This window comes from Salvelinus alpinus, chromosome 3, assembly GCF_045679555.1.
Source record: "Salvelinus alpinus chromosome 3, SLU_Salpinus.1, whole genome shotgun sequence".
Taxonomy (NCBI): Eukaryota; Metazoa; Chordata; class Actinopteri; order Salmoniformes; family Salmonidae; genus Salvelinus; species Salvelinus alpinus.
In genome coordinates, this window is record NC_092088.1 from 50,258,858 (window position 1) to 50,276,492 (window position 17,635).

At 41.5% G+C, this 17,635-nt stretch overlaps 1 protein-coding gene across 1 annotated transcript in view; it reads right to left on the reverse strand.

Moving 5' to 3' along the window:
* The window catches only part of LOC139570886 (cGMP-dependent protein kinase 1-like), a 166,708-nt gene extending 150,020 nt beyond the window's left edge, over positions 1–16,688 (reverse strand). Inside the window, exon 1 of the mRNA XM_071393184.1 lies at positions 16,231–16,688. Within this exon, the coding sequence (XP_071249285.1) occupies positions 16,231–16,490 (260 nt within the window). The 5' untranslated portion in view covers positions 16,491–16,688. The remainder of the gene's footprint in view (positions 1–16,230) is intronic.
* Positions 16,689–17,635: the final 947 nt, after the last annotated feature.

Sequence of the window (17,635 nt, forward strand, 5' to 3'; positions counted from 1 at the left end):
AATTCGGAAAAAGTAAAGAACTTTGAAAGTTTCTTCAAGTGCAGTCGCAAAAACCATCAAGCGCTATGATGAAACTGGCTCTCATGAGGACCGCCACAGGAAAGGAAGACCCAGAGTTACCTCTGCTACAGAGGATAAGTTCATTAGAGTTACCAGCCTCAGAAATCGACAATTAACTGCACCTCAGATTGCAGCCCAAATAAATGCTTCACAGAGTTCAAGTAACAGACCCATCTCAACATTAACTGTTCAGAGGAGACTGCATGAAACAGTCCTTCAGGGTCTAATTGCTGCAAAGAAACCACTACTAAAGGATACCAATAAGAAGAAGACCAAATGAGATGGTTTGGGATGAGTTGGACCGCAGAATGAAGGAAAAGAAGCCAACAAGTGCTCAGCATATGTGGGAATTCCTTAAAGACTGTTGGAAAAGCATTCCAGGTGAAGCTGGTTGAGGGAATGCCAAGAGTGTGCAAAGCTGTCATCAAGGCAAAAGGTGGCTACTTTGAAGAATCTCAAATATAAGATATATTTTGATTTGTGTAACACTTTTTTGGTTACTATATAATTCCATATGCGTTTTCTCATAATTCTGATGTCTCCACTATTATTCCATGAAAATAGTACAAATAAAGAAAAACCCTTGAATGAGTAGGTGTGTCCAAACTTTTGACTGGTACTGTATGTAAATTGTAAAGTCTTTTGTCTGTAATGTCTTTTTTGATATGTGTCGGACCCCAGTAAGACTAGCTGTCGCCATTGGCGTCGGCTAATGGGGATCCTAATAAATCAAATCGAAATCAAATCAAATCCTCCTCCACATTTACTGGATTGGTTCAACAGTGCAAAAGTTAACCTCCCTCAACAGTTTTTTCTCTCGAAAGAAACCCCACTCAGGCTAGCTAAATTATTAAAAGCAAAATGTAATGCTTAAGCAACATACATACATACACAAACAGCAATTTACAGACACAAACAAAGACACACATAAACATCTCATCTGTCCAGACCCGCATGCTCACACCCCCATTCCTAGTGCCTGTATTATTGTTAGCCACATGGCATTAAATTATACCAATTTGTTTTTCCCGGTCGCCCATGCTATTTAAATATTGAACTAATAAATAATTTGATTTTTACATTGTGTTAATGATGGCAGAATGTTTGACTTCCATGTTTTTAATATACATTTTTTCAAGATGAGTGATGAGAATAGAATCGTCCAGCCCATTGGGTATATCACTACACCCCCATATTCCATGTCTTGAAATGTGCAGACAGACTGATTAAAAGTAAGCTTACATTGTAATACGCGGTTGCTAAGCTGATCATCACCAAATCCTTTCTAGAAAGTCAGGGTATAAGTCAAGAAACTGCTTATTTTCCTCAAAAGTATGTAATGTCACGATTTGAAAATGACACAATATTACAAAGAATAAGTTAAATATGTCAGATCTTAGAAAATATTTGTAATGTGCTACTTGTTCTAGCGCCCAATTGACTTCCATTCGCTCCTTGAAGGAGTGCACTCCTTGTGGATTTTACCCAGAATGCATCACGCGGCCCATTGACAATGTACAGACCACGTACACAATGGGCATTATACGAATCCAATGGAGTTTCCAATATCCTAATTTCCTTAACTACAGTATCCCTGGTGCAGTCTCGGTTGGAGGCGGTGCTCTTGAAAATACAGCAGGGTGCAACAAAAGTCTATCTTTTGTTTTTGAAAGAATATTTCTCGCTTTATATGAAAGTTAAGTTCCAAATATTTCCAAAACTGTATCACGTTTGAGGTGATTTGCGTTTAGACAGAGCATTTGGGCAGTGCCGGAGCATCGGGGCATTTTCCTCACAAGAATAAAAGGGACGTTCAATGGCTCAATGTAATGCAATGGAATTGGAGTCATGAGTGTGGGCAAGTGTTATGCCATTGATGCATTTGAAACCCACTGAACTTCATTAGACCTTATATCGCCTTATACTCACTGGTCTCTTCCAGAGGATGTCACATTAGTGATGAAGACAATGCAGCTGAGGGTTTAGGTGCTTACAGACGGGCCACGGTAATAGGCAATTGAACCGCAAGAAAATCTGCCTATTGTGTGTAGAGACCAGCGGTCCCGGATGTTGCCTTCTTCTTCTTCTTTCAAGTTTAATAGCACACTACACCTATTGTTGTATTGCTGCCACCTACTGTACGGGGTCTTCTTCTTTGCTATCACTGCAATCCACAAACAAATGCTATAGGTGCATGCCGCCACCTACTGTTTTGGCTGTATATCAGCCCACATAATTAACAAAATAAAGCTAAATAAAACAAAACAAAACTCAATGTATTCATTTATTCAGATTAAACTGGTCAGATAATGCGGATGCTACGCCACAGGATTGTTTTGCTGGCACAGACTGGAATATGTTCCGGGATTCATCCAATGGCATTGAGGAGTATACCACCTCAGTCACCGGCTTCATCAATAAGTGCATGGACCACGTCGTCCCCACAGTGACCGTACGTGCATTGCCCAAACAGAAGCCATGGATTACAGGCAACATCTGCACCGAGCTAAAAGCTAAAGCTGCCGCTTTCAAGGAGTGGGACACTAATCCAGACACTTATAAGAAATCCTGCTATGCCCTCAGACGAACCATCAAACAGGCAAAGTGTTTATTAAGGACTAAGATTGAATCCTACTACACCGACTCTGATGCTCGACGGATGTGGCAGGGCTTGAAAAATATTACGGACAACAAAGGGAAACCCATCCGCGAGCTGCCCAGTGACAGGAGCCTACCAGATGAGCTAAAAGTATTCATCCCCCTTGGTGTTTTTCCAATTTTGTTACATTACAATCTGAAATTTGAATGGATTTTTATTTGGATTTCATGTAATGGACATACACAAAATAGTACAAATTGGTGAAATAAAATGAAAAAAAATAACTTGTTTTAAAAAATTCAAACAAAAAAAAAATTGCTGAAAAGTGGTGCGTGCATATGTATTCACCCCCTTTGCTATGAAGCCCCTAAATAAGATCTGGTGCAACCAATTACCTTCAGAAGTCATTAAATAAAGTCCACCTGTGTGCAATCTAAGTGTCACATGATCTGTCACATGATCTTAGTATATACACCTGTTCTGAAAGGCCCCAGAGTCTGTAACACCACGAAGCAAGGGGCACCACCAAGCAAGCGGCACCATGAAGACCAAGGAGCTATCCAAACAGGTCAGGGACAAAGTTGTGGAGAAGTACAGATCAGGGTTGGGTTATAAAAAAAATCTGAATCTTTGAACATCCCACGGAGCAACTTTTAAATCCATTATTAAAAAAATGGAAAGAATATGGCACCACAACAAACCTGCCAAGAGAGGGCCACCCACCAAAACTAACAGACCAGGCAAGGAGGGCATTAATCAGAGAGGCAACAAAGAAACCAAAAATAACCCTGAAGTAGTTGCAAGGCTCCACAGCGGAGATTGGAGTATCTGTCCATGGGACCACTTTAAGCCGTACACTCCACAAAGCTGGGCTTTACGGAAGAGTGGCCAGAAAAAAGCATTTGCTCAAAGAAAAAAATAAGCAAACACGTTTCGTGTTCGCCAAAAGGTATGTGGGAGACTCCCCAAACACACAGTTGAAGTCGGAAGTTTACATACACTTAGGTTGAAGTCATTAAAAATCGTTTTTCAACCAGTCCACAAATTTCTTGTTAAATAAGTATAGTTTTGGCAAGTTGGTTAGGACATCTACTTTGTGCATGACACAAGTCATTATTCCAACAATTGTTTACAGACAGATTATTTCACTTAAAATTCACTGTATCATAATTCCAGTGGGTCAGAAATTTACATACACAAAATTGACTGTGCCTTTAAACAGCTTGGAAAATTCCAGAAAATGATGTCATGGCTTTAGAAGCTTCTGAAAGGCTAATTGACCTAATTTGAGCTGTACCTGTGGATGTATTTCAAGGCCTACCTTCAAACTCAGTGCCTCTTTTCTTGGGAAAATCAAATGAAATCAGCCAAGACCTCAGAAAAAAATTGGAGACCTCCACAAGCCTGGAACATCCTTGGGAGCAATGTCCAAACGCCTGAAGGTACCACGTTCATCTGTACAAGCAATAGTACACAAGTATAAACACCATGGGACCACGCAGCCGCCATACCGCTCAGGAAGGAGACGCGTTCTGTCTCCTAGAGATTAACGTACTTTGGTGCGAAAAGTGCAAATCTATCCCAGAACAACAGCAAAGGACCTTGTGAAGATGCTGGAGGAAACAGGTACAAAAAAATCTATATCCACAGTAAAACAAGTTCTATCTCGACATAACCTGAAAGGCAGCTCAGCAAGCAAAATGCCACTGCTCCAAAACCGCCATAAAAAAGCCAGACTATGGGTTGCAACTGCACATGGGGAAAAAGATCGTACTTTTTGAGGAAATATACTCTGGTCTGATTAAATAAAAATAGAACTGTGTGGCCGTAATGACCATCGTTATGTTTGAAGGAAAAAGGGAGTGCTTGCAAGCCGAAGAACACCATCACAACCGAGAAGCACGGCGGTGGCAGCATCATGTTGTGGGGGTGCTTTGCTGCAGGAGGGTCTGGTGCACTTCACAAAATAGATGGCATCACGAGGTAGGAAAATTATGTGGATATATTGAGGCAATATCTGAAGACATCAGTCAGGAAATTAAAGCTTGGTCGCAAATGGTTCTTCCAAATGGACAATGACCCCAAGGACACTTCCAAAGTTGTGGCAAAATGACTTAAGGACAACAAAGTCAAAGTATTGGAGTGGCCATCACAAAGCACTGACCTCAATCCTATAAAAAATGTGTGGGCAGAACTGAAAAAGCGTGTGCGAGCAAGGAGGCCTACAAACCTGACTCAGTTATACGAGCTCTGTCAGTAGGAATGGGCCAAAATTCACCCAACTTATTGTGGGAAGCTTGTGGAAGGCTACCCGAAACGTTTGACCCAAGTTAAACAATTTAAAGACAATACTACCAAATACTAATTGAGTGTATGTAAACTTCTGACCCAGGGGAATGTGATGAAAGAAATTACTCTTTACTATTATTCTGACATTTCACATTCTTAAAATAAAGTGGTGATCCTAACTGACCTAAGACAGGGAATTTATACTCTGATTAAATGTCAGGAATTGTGAAAAACTGAGTTTAAATGTATTTGGCTAAGGTGTATGTAAACTTCTGACTTCAACTGTATGTAATAAGGTACTCTGGTCAGATGAGACTACAATTGAGCTTTTTGGCCATCAAGGAAAATATTATGTCAGGCGCAAACCCAAAACCTCTCATCACCCCAAAATCACCATCCCCGCAGTGGAGCATGGTGGTGGCAGCATCATGCTGTGGGGATGTTTTTCATCGGCAGGGACTGGGGAACTGGTCAGAATTGAAGGAATGATGGATGGCGCTAAATACAGGGAAATTCTTGAGGGAAACGTGTTTCAGTCTTACAGAAACTTGAGACTGGGACGGAGGTTCACCTTCCAGCAGGACAATGACCTTAAGCATACTGCTAAAGCATCACTCTAGTGGTTTAAGGGGAAACATTTAAATGTCTTGGAATGGCCTAATCAAAGCCTAGACTTCAATCCAATTGAAAATCTGTGGAATGACTAAAAGATTTCTGTACACCAGCGGAACCCATCCAACTTGAAGGAGCTGGAGCAGTTTTGCCTTGAAGAATGGGTAAAAACCCCAGTGGCTAGAAGTGCCAAGCTTATAGAGACATACAGTGGTTCCTCCTTTAAAAGTTGCGAGCTTGCACCGCGGGACTTAGAGGTACCCAGCGTCACGGCTTCAATGCTCCCGACCACCACAAGGGGGAGTTAGAGCACTTATTATACATTTGGGTCCAAAGGTTTTTATATGACCAATCATATCGAGTGGTTCCAATGATGAATTTTGACACGAGCCACCCGTGCCTGGTGGTGTTCTTCAACAAAGATGGCTGACAAAACATTAAGGTGGAACCAAATGTAAGTAGTTATAACATCATAACAAGTGAAGCAAAACAATTACAATTGAGAGGAATATGTTAGTTAATGTAGAGACAAACGTTTGTGCATATTTTTTGGTCATAAAATTAATTTATGAAAATCGCTATTTAGCAAGTTATCGCACTAGCTAACATTGGCCAGCTAGCTAGTGTTCGGAGAATTAATTTGTAATTCGTGTTGTTTAATGTTTTAGGGACTCCTGAGAAAACCAGTAAACCAGGCTGTCGTCTTGTGAAAAAGTGGATGTAAAGAATCTAGCTAGCTAAAGCATTTACTGCAAATTGAATGTACAATTGTGTAAGCTTGCCTTGCAATGCAGCTGAAGTAACATAGCTAACTAACTATTTACTTGCTTTTTGTGTAGTGGAGGATAAAAATAACTGTATGCCTATGGATGTGTAACTAGGTTCACTATGTAGCCGATCTGTGTATGGACCCTAAAACGTTTGGTATGAATATTAGTTCAGAACCTCTCTATAAACCTCAGCTATCATAGTTGTTGTATCAACTTCAAGTCTGAATGGCATTAATGAAGCCTACGGATAGATTAGAATATAATAACTTTATTGTGCCAAGGATACAAGTCCTATATACATGTACTGTAGTTATTACCATGCATGAGATTCCCACATTGTAGCCTGTACACTGAATATATTCACTGATCATGTACTCTTCCTTGGCAAATAAAGGTGTGGTTCAGGTATGAATCTCTGAGACATTATTTTTCAGTCATATCAAACTCCATTATTTGAATGATGCTGTGTCTGCATGTATGTTTTACAATTATACACTTCAATGGTGTTTACCACTCCTGTTCCTGGGACATCAATGATTATGTAACCGGTGTGAAATGGCTAGCTAGTTAGCAGGGTGTGCGCTAATAGCATTTCAATTGGTGACGTCACTCGCTCTGAGACCTTGAAGTAGTTTTTCCCCCTGCTCTGCAAGTGCCGCGGCTTTTGTGGAGTGATGGGTAACGATGCTTCGTGGGTGTCAGTTGTTGATGTGTGCAGAGGGTCCCTGGTTCGAGCCCAGGTAGGGGCGAGGAGAGGGACGGAAGCTATACTGTTACAATTAAACATTGTAACTATGCAATAGACTAGAAACATGACTGATTTGTAATTCCTATAAACATAAAAAAATGACAGGACAGTTTTCAATAAGATACTTAATTTTAACCAGTGGAGAATGTGAAATGCTTTATTGAAAGAAGTTCATTATCCAGGTGTTATAAATACATAATACATGTATTATAATTATGATAGTTGTAATATTATATTATAAATACAAGTTCAATCTGTACTTCAATGCACATATGGTGTGCATTATAAAACAAGGAAGAAAGACGAGTTGGGGAGAGGTGTAGAAGACAGAATGGAAAAGAGGTAAGAACAGAGGCAGACAGCATATGATTAATGAATTACAGTGCTACCCTAATATTCTCTCAGTTCATCACAATTGCGGTGTCTCCTAACCAGCATTGGGCCCCCAGATGCCCCGAAGTTTATCTTAAGAGTGGGTGAGGTGACGATGATGGGACTGGCTTACTCTCTCACATCAAAACATACTTGAACACGAGAGACAGATTGATAGAGAGAGAGCATGGAAGAGGGAAAGGAACGAGATGGGAACAACAACAATTTGTTGCAAGTTGGGGAGGGGGGCTAATAGCTGAGCAAAGGAATAGTCTAATAGCCGAGCTAGGTGTGAAAACCACCCCTCCTATCACAGACCAGATTTTCCCTAACGACCAAGGGGTAGCTTGCTACTCAATGTAATAAAGTAATGACTTTTCAAAGAAGTTACCTTACACATTATGTTGGCTGACAATGTGTTTGCTACGCTGTCCTTATGAACCACATACCGGTATATACTGCTGTAATGATATGCTATGTTAGCTAGCTACCCAACGTTAGTAGTTATACATCAAACTTGCCAGTATATTAACTATAGGCTATCTAACTACCCAACGTTTATTGACTTGATTATTCCCGTCATTCTTAGCTTAGCTAAATGGTATAGTCGTTGTGCGTTCTCAATGGACGTTCGGGTGCTTTCGTAAATTCGCTCTGGCTATAGGCTGGACAATAGAACAATTCAAAATTCACCCAAGGCTGAAAAACAGCTTAAGAACATTGGCTAAGCTGGAACACTAGCGCGAGCCCATATCAAATTAATGGAATCGAACGTTCGCAGAGCGTGTTTTGACTGAATTGATGCTTAGAATTCCATTTTGTCTAAATGCCACAAACAATTTTGCCCTTTTTATTTTACCACTACAATCTGTTCGTCGGACAAAACTGGAAAAAAACAACTTGTGTAGAAAGTAAACATCCGCACCTCGATGGTGTCAACTGTGCTTATGTCTGCATAATGAGAAAGTAGGGAAAAAATAAACATTTCTGACTATTTCTGGTCTAGCGATCGATGACAAATGAGCTAGCTGCCCAGACTTACATAATTAGAAAGAGGAGATTCTCATGATTAAAATGGCATCCGACCTGAAAAAAATCTAATTATACACATTGCGAGATATTTGGTGAAATAGACAGACATGCCTATATTCCCCCCATAGGAAAAAATGGGAAGACCGCAGAGTTCCAATATAATTTTTGGGTTGATTACATTTTAACTATAACACAACGTGAGCATGTATCATTGCCAACAATAGCAAAGCAGGCATTGTGACGTTTAACAATAAGCTGGGAATAGAACTTTCGGAAGGCGAATTGGTGCCACGGTGCTCAATAGATCTAAAAGGAGCTGGCATGATGAAAAATGCACTAAAATAAGGAATGTTTTTTCGCGATTCTTTCAAAACAACGGCAAGCAGCTGGGAAATATGGTCATTATGAAACTGGGCTCCACGGCGGATGCATTGAACTTGTTTTTATCAGAAAAGAACGTTGTTAAAAATGTAATGTGTCCAGCCTACTATCTACACGGATTTCAGAGCACTCTCGTGTGTACCAGAGCCCAGAATAATTAATTTACGAGCGCTCAACACCCGTTGTATATGGCCGGTGTCAGTAAAAGTCGGGGAAAAAGCGTCATTAAATTGTTTCCAGCAGCACATTTACAGTCACCAACGCTCTGGTTAACGCGAAAACTGCCTTACCAGCTCAGCTAGGGGGAGTAAAATGGTCAGAGTGGTCTCATTTGGGTCTGGAAGTAGCTAGAAAGCTAGCCAACGTTAGCTTGGGTGCTTGCCTGCCGTTGTAAGGCCAGAACACTCAAATAAACCCTACTCCTCGGCCCGAACGTCCAGTGTGCGCTCCGAGAGCGAAATGGTCTGAATTTACAAACTGACGATGCTCTGAATTTATGAGCGTCACGTTGTACAGCGCCATATTTTCTGTTCCATCCTAACGGAAACCCAGAGGGTTTTTCATTTTTCATGGAATATTAAAACCATAATATGAATCAAATGAATTAAGCAAGTAACGTTACCAGTCAAAAGTTTGGACACGCCTACTCATTCCAAGATTTTTCTTTATTTTAGTATTTTCTACATTGTAGAATAATAGTGAAGGCATCACAACTATGAAAAAACACTGGTCTCCCACGTGCCCTGCATTCTGTAGTACAGACATGGCCTGCTCTCCCTTAAGTAAGGAATTAGGCACTTTCCCATGTTTACTACAGTATGTATTGTAGACTGCACAGTAGCCCAATAAACAAATAAACACATTTCGTGAATAAAATAATGATAAAAAATAATCTTTCAAAATGCAGATGTTGATTTAGTAATTCCCACGAATTACAATGGGAATAAATATCACTGATTTACAGAAATATTGGAACAAAGTTGTCTAATGAAGGCAAACCATTTAGAATCCTCCAATCCTGTAGACTATACTATCAAATGCTACTCAAAGATCCCCTCTGGTGGTCAAACTAGCAATAACTTGCAGTAACAGAAAGAATGGCTGAGAATTAAATGACGTACCACAGAATGCTGCAGCAGCACGCAAGGTGTGCCGCAGTATGACACAACTTTTAAAGGAGAAACCACTGTACCCCAAGAGACTTGCAGCTGTAATTGCTGCAAAAGGTGGCGCTACAAAGTATTGGCTTTGGGTGGGTGAATAGTTATGGACGCGGAAGTTTTCAGGTTTTTTGTCTTATTTATTGTTTGTTTCGCAATAAAAATATTTTGGATCTTCAAAGTAGGAGGCATGTTGTGTAAATCAAATGATACAAACCCCCCCAAAATCCATTTAAATTCCAGGTTGTAAGGCAACAAAATAGGAAAAAATGCCAAGGGGGTGAATACTTTCGCAAGCCACTGTAAATGCCTATTATGCTCGCTTCGAGGCAAGCAACACTAAAGCATGCATGAGAGCACAAGCTGTTCCAGACGACTGTGTGATCACACTCTCCATAGCTGATTTGATCAAGACCTTTAAACAGGTCAACATTCACAAAACCGCGGGCCAGACGGATTACCAGGATGTGTACTCAAAGCATGCGCAGACAACTGGCAAGTGTCTTCACTGACATTCTCAACCTCTCCCTGACCGAGTCTATAATACCTACAGACCACCATAGTCCCTGTGCCCAAGAAGTGAAGGTAACCTGCCTAAATGATTACCACCCGTAGCACTCACGTCGGTAGCAATGAAGTGCTTTGAAAGGCTGGTCATGTCTCACATCAACACCATCATGCCAGAAACCCAAGACCCACTTCAATTCGCATACCGCCTCAACAGATCCACACAGCCCTTTCCCACCTGAACAAAAGGAACACCGATGTGAGAATGCTGTTCATTGACTACAGCTCAGCATTCAACACCATAGTTCCCAAAAAGCTCATCACTAAGCTAGATCCTGGACTTCCTGATGGGCCGCCCCCAGGTGGTAAGGGTAGGCAACATCACAAATGCCACGCTGATCCTCAACACTGGGGCCCATCAGGGGTGCGTGCTTAGTCCCCTCCTGTACTCCCTGTTCCCCCACAACTGCGTGTCCAAGCACGACTCCAACACTATCATTAAGTTTGCTGATGACACAACAGTGGTAGGCCTGATCACTGACAACGATGAGACAGCCTATAGGGAGGAGGTTAGAAATCTGTCAGTGTGGTGCCAGGACAACAACCTATCCATCAATATGAGCAAGACAAAGGAGCCGGTCGTGGACCATAGGAAAAGAAGGGCCGAACAAGCCCCCATTAACATCGACAGGGCTGAAGTGGAGCGGGTCAAGTTTCAAGTTCCTTGGTGTCCACATCCCCAACAAACTATCATGGTCCAAACACCCCAAGACAATTGTGAAGAGGGCACGACAACATGTTATTTCTTAGTTTTGATGTCTTCACTATTATTCTACAATGTAGGAAATAGTAAAAATAAAGAAAAACCCTTGAATGAGTAGGTGTGTCCAAACTTTTGACTGGTACTGTATGTAAATTGTAAAGTCTTTTGTCTGTATATCTCTGACCCTTGGCACTTCATACTCCTTTACCCTAACCGGGCACTCCGAGGGAATTGGGAATGAGGTTGCCATCACAATTACAACATCGTACACCCTCAGATTCCTCAACAATATTCCTTCGGCACACACTTGATACATGTCCATACCTTTTGTAATTCTGGCAAAACAACGGCTTGGACACAAAAGCTCTCACCGCATATCTAACATATCCCATTTTCACATGTGAAAGGAGAAACTCTTCATCAAACATCAATAATACCGACAGGCTTTCTTCTTTTCCCCCATCCACTACACGGTTCAGCCGGCATGCTCCAACTACTCCTGGTATGCTCCTCATAAATCACAAGGCCTCCACATCCAACGCAACACCAGAGATGAGACCTTTTAACAGTGCTCTGCTACAAAAATCTAAACTCTCCAGTCGATAGTTAGTCGATCCTTAATGCCTTTTCCATCTGCTCTTTCGACACACAAGAAATCAAAACAAAACCACTTCTGGTCACTCTGACCATCTCCACCTTTCCCAATGCATCCTTTACCATCCTTGATACTTCAAATGCATCTCCCAAAAAAAGCATCATTGTTAGTGAACCTTACTCCAACCAAAAACCTATTCTCATTAACAACGTTTGCCTTTTTGTTAAATTTTTCTTCATCACTGTCCTCCACTCTTCAGCCAAACTGCAAGAATCCACTCTCTCCACCAATCTCACTCCCACTGGGCCAGAATCATCCTTTACATCCTCGGAACAAGTCCCAAACTCGGCAGTCCTCACCGCGGATACTTCAGGCTCCTGTAAGTTTCCATCTCCGAGCTACTAGAGCACGTATCCCTAATTTACACTTGTTGCCAACCTTCCTTACCCCCCGCATCCCTCTACACTCAACTCCTTCTTGACTGTCATCACTACACCTGCCACCACAATTGAATCACCCTCACCTTTGTCATATTCAATGTCCTTCTCTAGCTCTTCCAGAAGTTCTGTGCAAACCTCCACTCCATATTCACTAAGGACATATTTCACTTTCCTTCTGTTTCCCTTGTCCGCCATCTTCTCCTTTACCAAGTCTTCCTGAAGGTTTGTACAATCCCCCACTTTATATTTATTCATAACATGTTCCAGTTTCTTCCTTTTTCCCCTTGTCCTCCATCTTCAAAGATAACCAGTTTACCCTTCCCACCCTCCTTCCCCGGTTGGTGTCAGCTCGAATGTTGTCATTAAAACATTGTTTGATTGGTTGACAAGATGAACTCTGCTCATTGGTCAACCATGCGCGGCGACCGCTCAAGACTTCAGCTAATATTTTGCCACCTCGAGCGCCGAGCCAGCAACACCGCTCACGGGAGTGAGCACCACAAACCGTGCCTCTTGCAAAACTCCTTGCGTTTTTCTGCCCTAATCCAATTGAAGTCTGAGACCTTCGCCGCTTATCGCGGCCCGTCTATAATCACCTTTGATGTTAAATCAAAATGCAGTGATGTGTGATATTGTAAGATCAAAGGACAGTGGTCACTAGAAACGCCAGTGGCATTATCGTCACTAACGACAAGCAATTAGCCTACATGAGCTTTTTATTCTTAATTTAAAGGTAGGGTCAAGGCTAAGTTCAAGGTTGGGGTTAGTGGTTAGAATCACATGTGGTAAGAAAGTGCTGTAGCTCTGTCCATAGCCAGTCACCAGACAGTATGATGACTTGAAAAAAAGATCAAAACTGCCCTCTTGTGGTTGTATGTGATAACAGTGACTGTGCAGTTAGGGAGAATATCTGAAGACTAATAGAATGTCTGGTGCACACACACTTATTGATCAATGAAACTCAGAAACCAGTGATCTAGAGAAATGCCATTATTGTACCTTAATCATGCTTAACTATAATATATATCATAATAATAATAATATATGCCATTTAGCAGATGCTTTTATCCATAACGACTTAGTCATGCGCGCATGCATTTAACATACAAGTGGTCCCGGGAATCTAACCTACTATCCTAGTGTTGCAAGCGCCATACTAATTGAAGCTACAGAGGACAGCAAACTGTGACCACAAACATTGTCTGAAGGATCCTTCTATGTGTTTTCAAAAGGTCTGGATAGGAGAGTTTGTGTTGCCGAACCACTCAACAGCTGTTTATACAATGCTTTTACAGCTCAATTATCACACTGTAAGTCTGGCTATGATACGGTGACAGTGATATATAATATTGGCTGTAATAATGTGGCAATGAGAGCTGGCTTGAAGATCAAGAGCCTGAACCTTTTAGTGGGTGCTTTAGGGACAACAAAGTTTAAACAACTCTGACATGATTTGGTAAAACGAGAATGCTAATCACTTCTGCAAGGGGAACAGTTTAAGAGGCAAGTTTATACTCTTTTCCCTTTTAGCTTGAGATGTAATTCGTGAGATAAGGTATTAGTATTAAACAAAATACTTTCCTGGAGACCTCATTACACAAACCTACTGATCTATGAGGCATTCTAGGTCCAGGATTGTTTCCTGACCAAGTGATTTGACCAGGAAAACATGCCCTGCATCCCGATACTTCCCTTTCCTGGATTTAAAAAGGACTGGGATAAACCATGTAGTGGATGGAAACTCAGTCTACCCCTTTTTTAAACCAATACTTTTACATTTGTGGAGAGTAGGGCACTGATCACATAAACTCCTGGCCCTGGGCATTGCTTAAATCTACTGACAATGAACCATTAGGTACACTTCCACTCCTAAATAAAGGTCAATAGGTCAACGTTCAACAACGAGATAAGTACATCCCCTTCTTATCCTCCATCCCTCCCAGCCTCCCTGTGCCCTTTAAACCACCTCTGTGTTGGAGACAGGCTTAAATTTCACCTCGCTATACTTCCAGCTCAGCCCTTTCCCATGGCGATCAATAGGAACAGGATCCATTGCTTCATGGTTCTGTAATCCGATGATCAGGAGGCTGTCCGTTGGTGCCTGGTTCTGACACGAATTGAGGTCACTATGTCTCAATGTCTCTGACCCCTAGCAGAGCCACGAGCAGGTGCACAACCAGATCCATTAAATAATGACACGCATCCCATTCTTTAACCAGGAATCAAGACATGCCATCCTTTTCATCAGCTGCCTGTGGCCTTGGACCACCACTGTACTAGTAGCCTTAAAGGGATCATTTTCCATAGAAAGAGAACAAATACCAGAGGACATTAAATGAATTATTTTGCACCTTAATGGCATTACTCTTTATGGATAATGACATTGTCTTCGAACAGATGGTGTCATGCTAAACCGACTGTCTTCGAACTCATTTTAAAAAATTAAGATTTTGTTTGTCCACGTGACACTAGTTCCTAACTTCATAAAATCACTGCGCTCTCCCATGACTCACTATGGAACACCAGCAGGGCTGGAAACATCATTTGAAAAATTTCTAAATTTCCGACAGATCATTATGGCCTGACATAACAGTAGAACACTGAATTATTAATAACACTCTTATAATCTTCTCCTTGTATAGTTATTTTAGTGCTATCTGGTTACCTGACAATCAGCTCATATTGGCCTTTTACTGTGTGTGGAGTGGGTACAGTTTCTAATCTAATTCAGACCCTGTGTGTGTGTGTGTGTGTGTGTGTGTGTGTGTGTGTGTGTGTGTGTGTGTGTGTGTGTGTGTGTGTGTGTGTGTGTGTGTGTGTGTGTGTGTGTGTGAAAATGTCTGTCTAGACAGGATAAGCAGCCGTTTGAAAAGGTCACCACCCATACCATACTGTTTTAGTCACAGAGAACAAAGCTGTCAGGGAAGATGAGTTGCTGTGTCAATCTCACAGGAAAAAACGTTAAAGTTAAATGGAAATGACAGTGAAATCCACAGTGAAGACTTTATGAATGGGCTTGTGTTGAGTTAAAGGAAACCTAATTGATCACACTACATACTGTAAATGGCCATTTTGGTGTTTTTTGTGCATGACTTGATCTACCATTGTTAAATCATCAGGAATATATTTGAATCTTTTGATAAACACTTTTTCTGAAGTGTATGTTTAGTAACTCATTAGGCCGGATACCATTGACTCAATCTGATTAGGCCTAAAGATGAGGCATTCATTACCTTAAAAAATAACAGCTCTGTATCCATTCATTTCCTCTGTGTTTACTTTCATGATGTGACATCTGTAATCAAATTTCATCCAGTTACCAGGCCAAGGGAGTCGGTCCAACAAAGAATGAACCCTAATCATTTAGAACATCCAACACTGAAGCTACAAAGGTGCAACGGAAGGTGATAAGGAGAGGATACGGTCAAAAAAGCTTTTTCTAATGGTGTATTAAATATCCTCAGACGTATACTTCGAGCGCTTAGCATCCAGCTACTAAAAGCCAATAATGCTTCTTGCTTCCTCCACTTTACCTCCGCTGGGAATGCAATGATGGATCGGATCAATAAACTCCTTTTGGAAGCCTGTCTTTGAGCTACGTCATCGGCCCCAAGAATGAACGCGCTCGCACTGCCCCATTCATGAAAGCGCGTCTCCATCTCCACAGTAGAACTAGTGGTCAGCCCTGTTGTCATTGTGAATGATTGACATTCAATGGCCTGACATCACACCTATCTGTTTAAAGTAGTCTAAACGCAACTCAACCCATTAGGCTACATTTTTGTTCTATATGTTTTCTATAGCCTACCTCATCAACTGCACACGATGGATAAACAGACATATTTTGCTGTATAAAAACCCTAAATAATTTGACATCAATAACACCAGGTTCAAACTCTTACCAGTCGGACTTGTCATATTTCCGAAAGGCTTGCCTCGACAGGTCTTGGTAGTTTTGAGGCTCTGCCGATATGCCTTGCGCCCGAGTCCTGGTCCTCGGTCCAATAAGTTGAGCGCTGGGCAAAACGGACTGACATTTGTGCAGTTTCCTCTTCAGTTCTTGGATCTCGTCCTCCCTGTCCGCCAGACGCATCTCCAAGTCTCGTATCCTCTCCTCCTTCAACATTAAAATCTTGGAAAAATCCTCCTCCAGGTCACTCATTTTGAAATCTGCGGACACTTCACCGTTGTTAACTCTCGAAAAACACAACTCCTATATTTAAGCAGTGGTCAGAATTCCGTTGTTTCCAATGCATAAACGGGCTCCACCGTGCATATTGAGAACGATCCCTTTGCAATCCACGTGTTTGTTTCGGTTGGTGCTGAAGGGAGGGGATTTAAATCGGTGTTTAAACAGCCGAGCGGGCGGTTGATAGATCCGCAGCCCTGGTCCGCTGGGCTGCTGGTCCACAGACGTATATCCTGACCCTCCAGGGACCTATTGATGATCCTTCATTTAGGAACCAATACAGCAGTCTTCCTCTTTGGGGAGGCAAGCCATATGCTGGACAGAAACATAGCCTACTAGACTGTCATAGTGTGGAAGATTGTAGCTTTGGGAAAACAACATCAGTAGTCTGTGTATTGGTTAGACTCCATGAGTTGTGCATCGTTCTGGTGGCTGTCGACAGAAAATAAACTTACCACAAATAGCCGGCTTCTCACAAAAAAAGGTTTATTGTCAACAAAGGCATTTTCACAATCTCTAGGAAAACTACTTACCAGATGTAAAATGAAATGTGTCCCTCGCTATCAAATAAACGTCTGAATCCAACTTTTGCCCGAACAGCAGCATATTCCTGTTGAGTTAGACAGTGGGCTGCCAATTAGACCACGCACTTCACTCAAGACCTCCTACCATGAAATGTACTGTCTACACAGCAGGAATATGGTGTGGTTCAACAAACAGTTCACTTTATATATAGTAAGTAGAGTTCCTGGAAATGATTCCTTTGTTGACAAGGAACGTTTTTGTTTGGTGTAGTCTGCTATATTGTTGTAGCCACTCACCTAGAAACTATTAATTCGCAACTGAGGAAGTCCAACCAATACACATACTGCTGATGTTGTGTCCAAAAGCTAGGGAGACATAGCCGCAGGATATAGGGGTGCTGAGGCTGCTGCAGCATCCCCTGATAAATCGAAAATAAATAATAATATTTTTCAAATAAATACAAATAATACTCACCAAATTAGTGAACTAGGCCTTTATTATTACTCCTGTATGAGAGCACCCCCACCCCAAAACATCTTCCTGCAGCCATGTAGATTGTTTTTCCATTGACAAATGTTCACCGTCTTGAAATC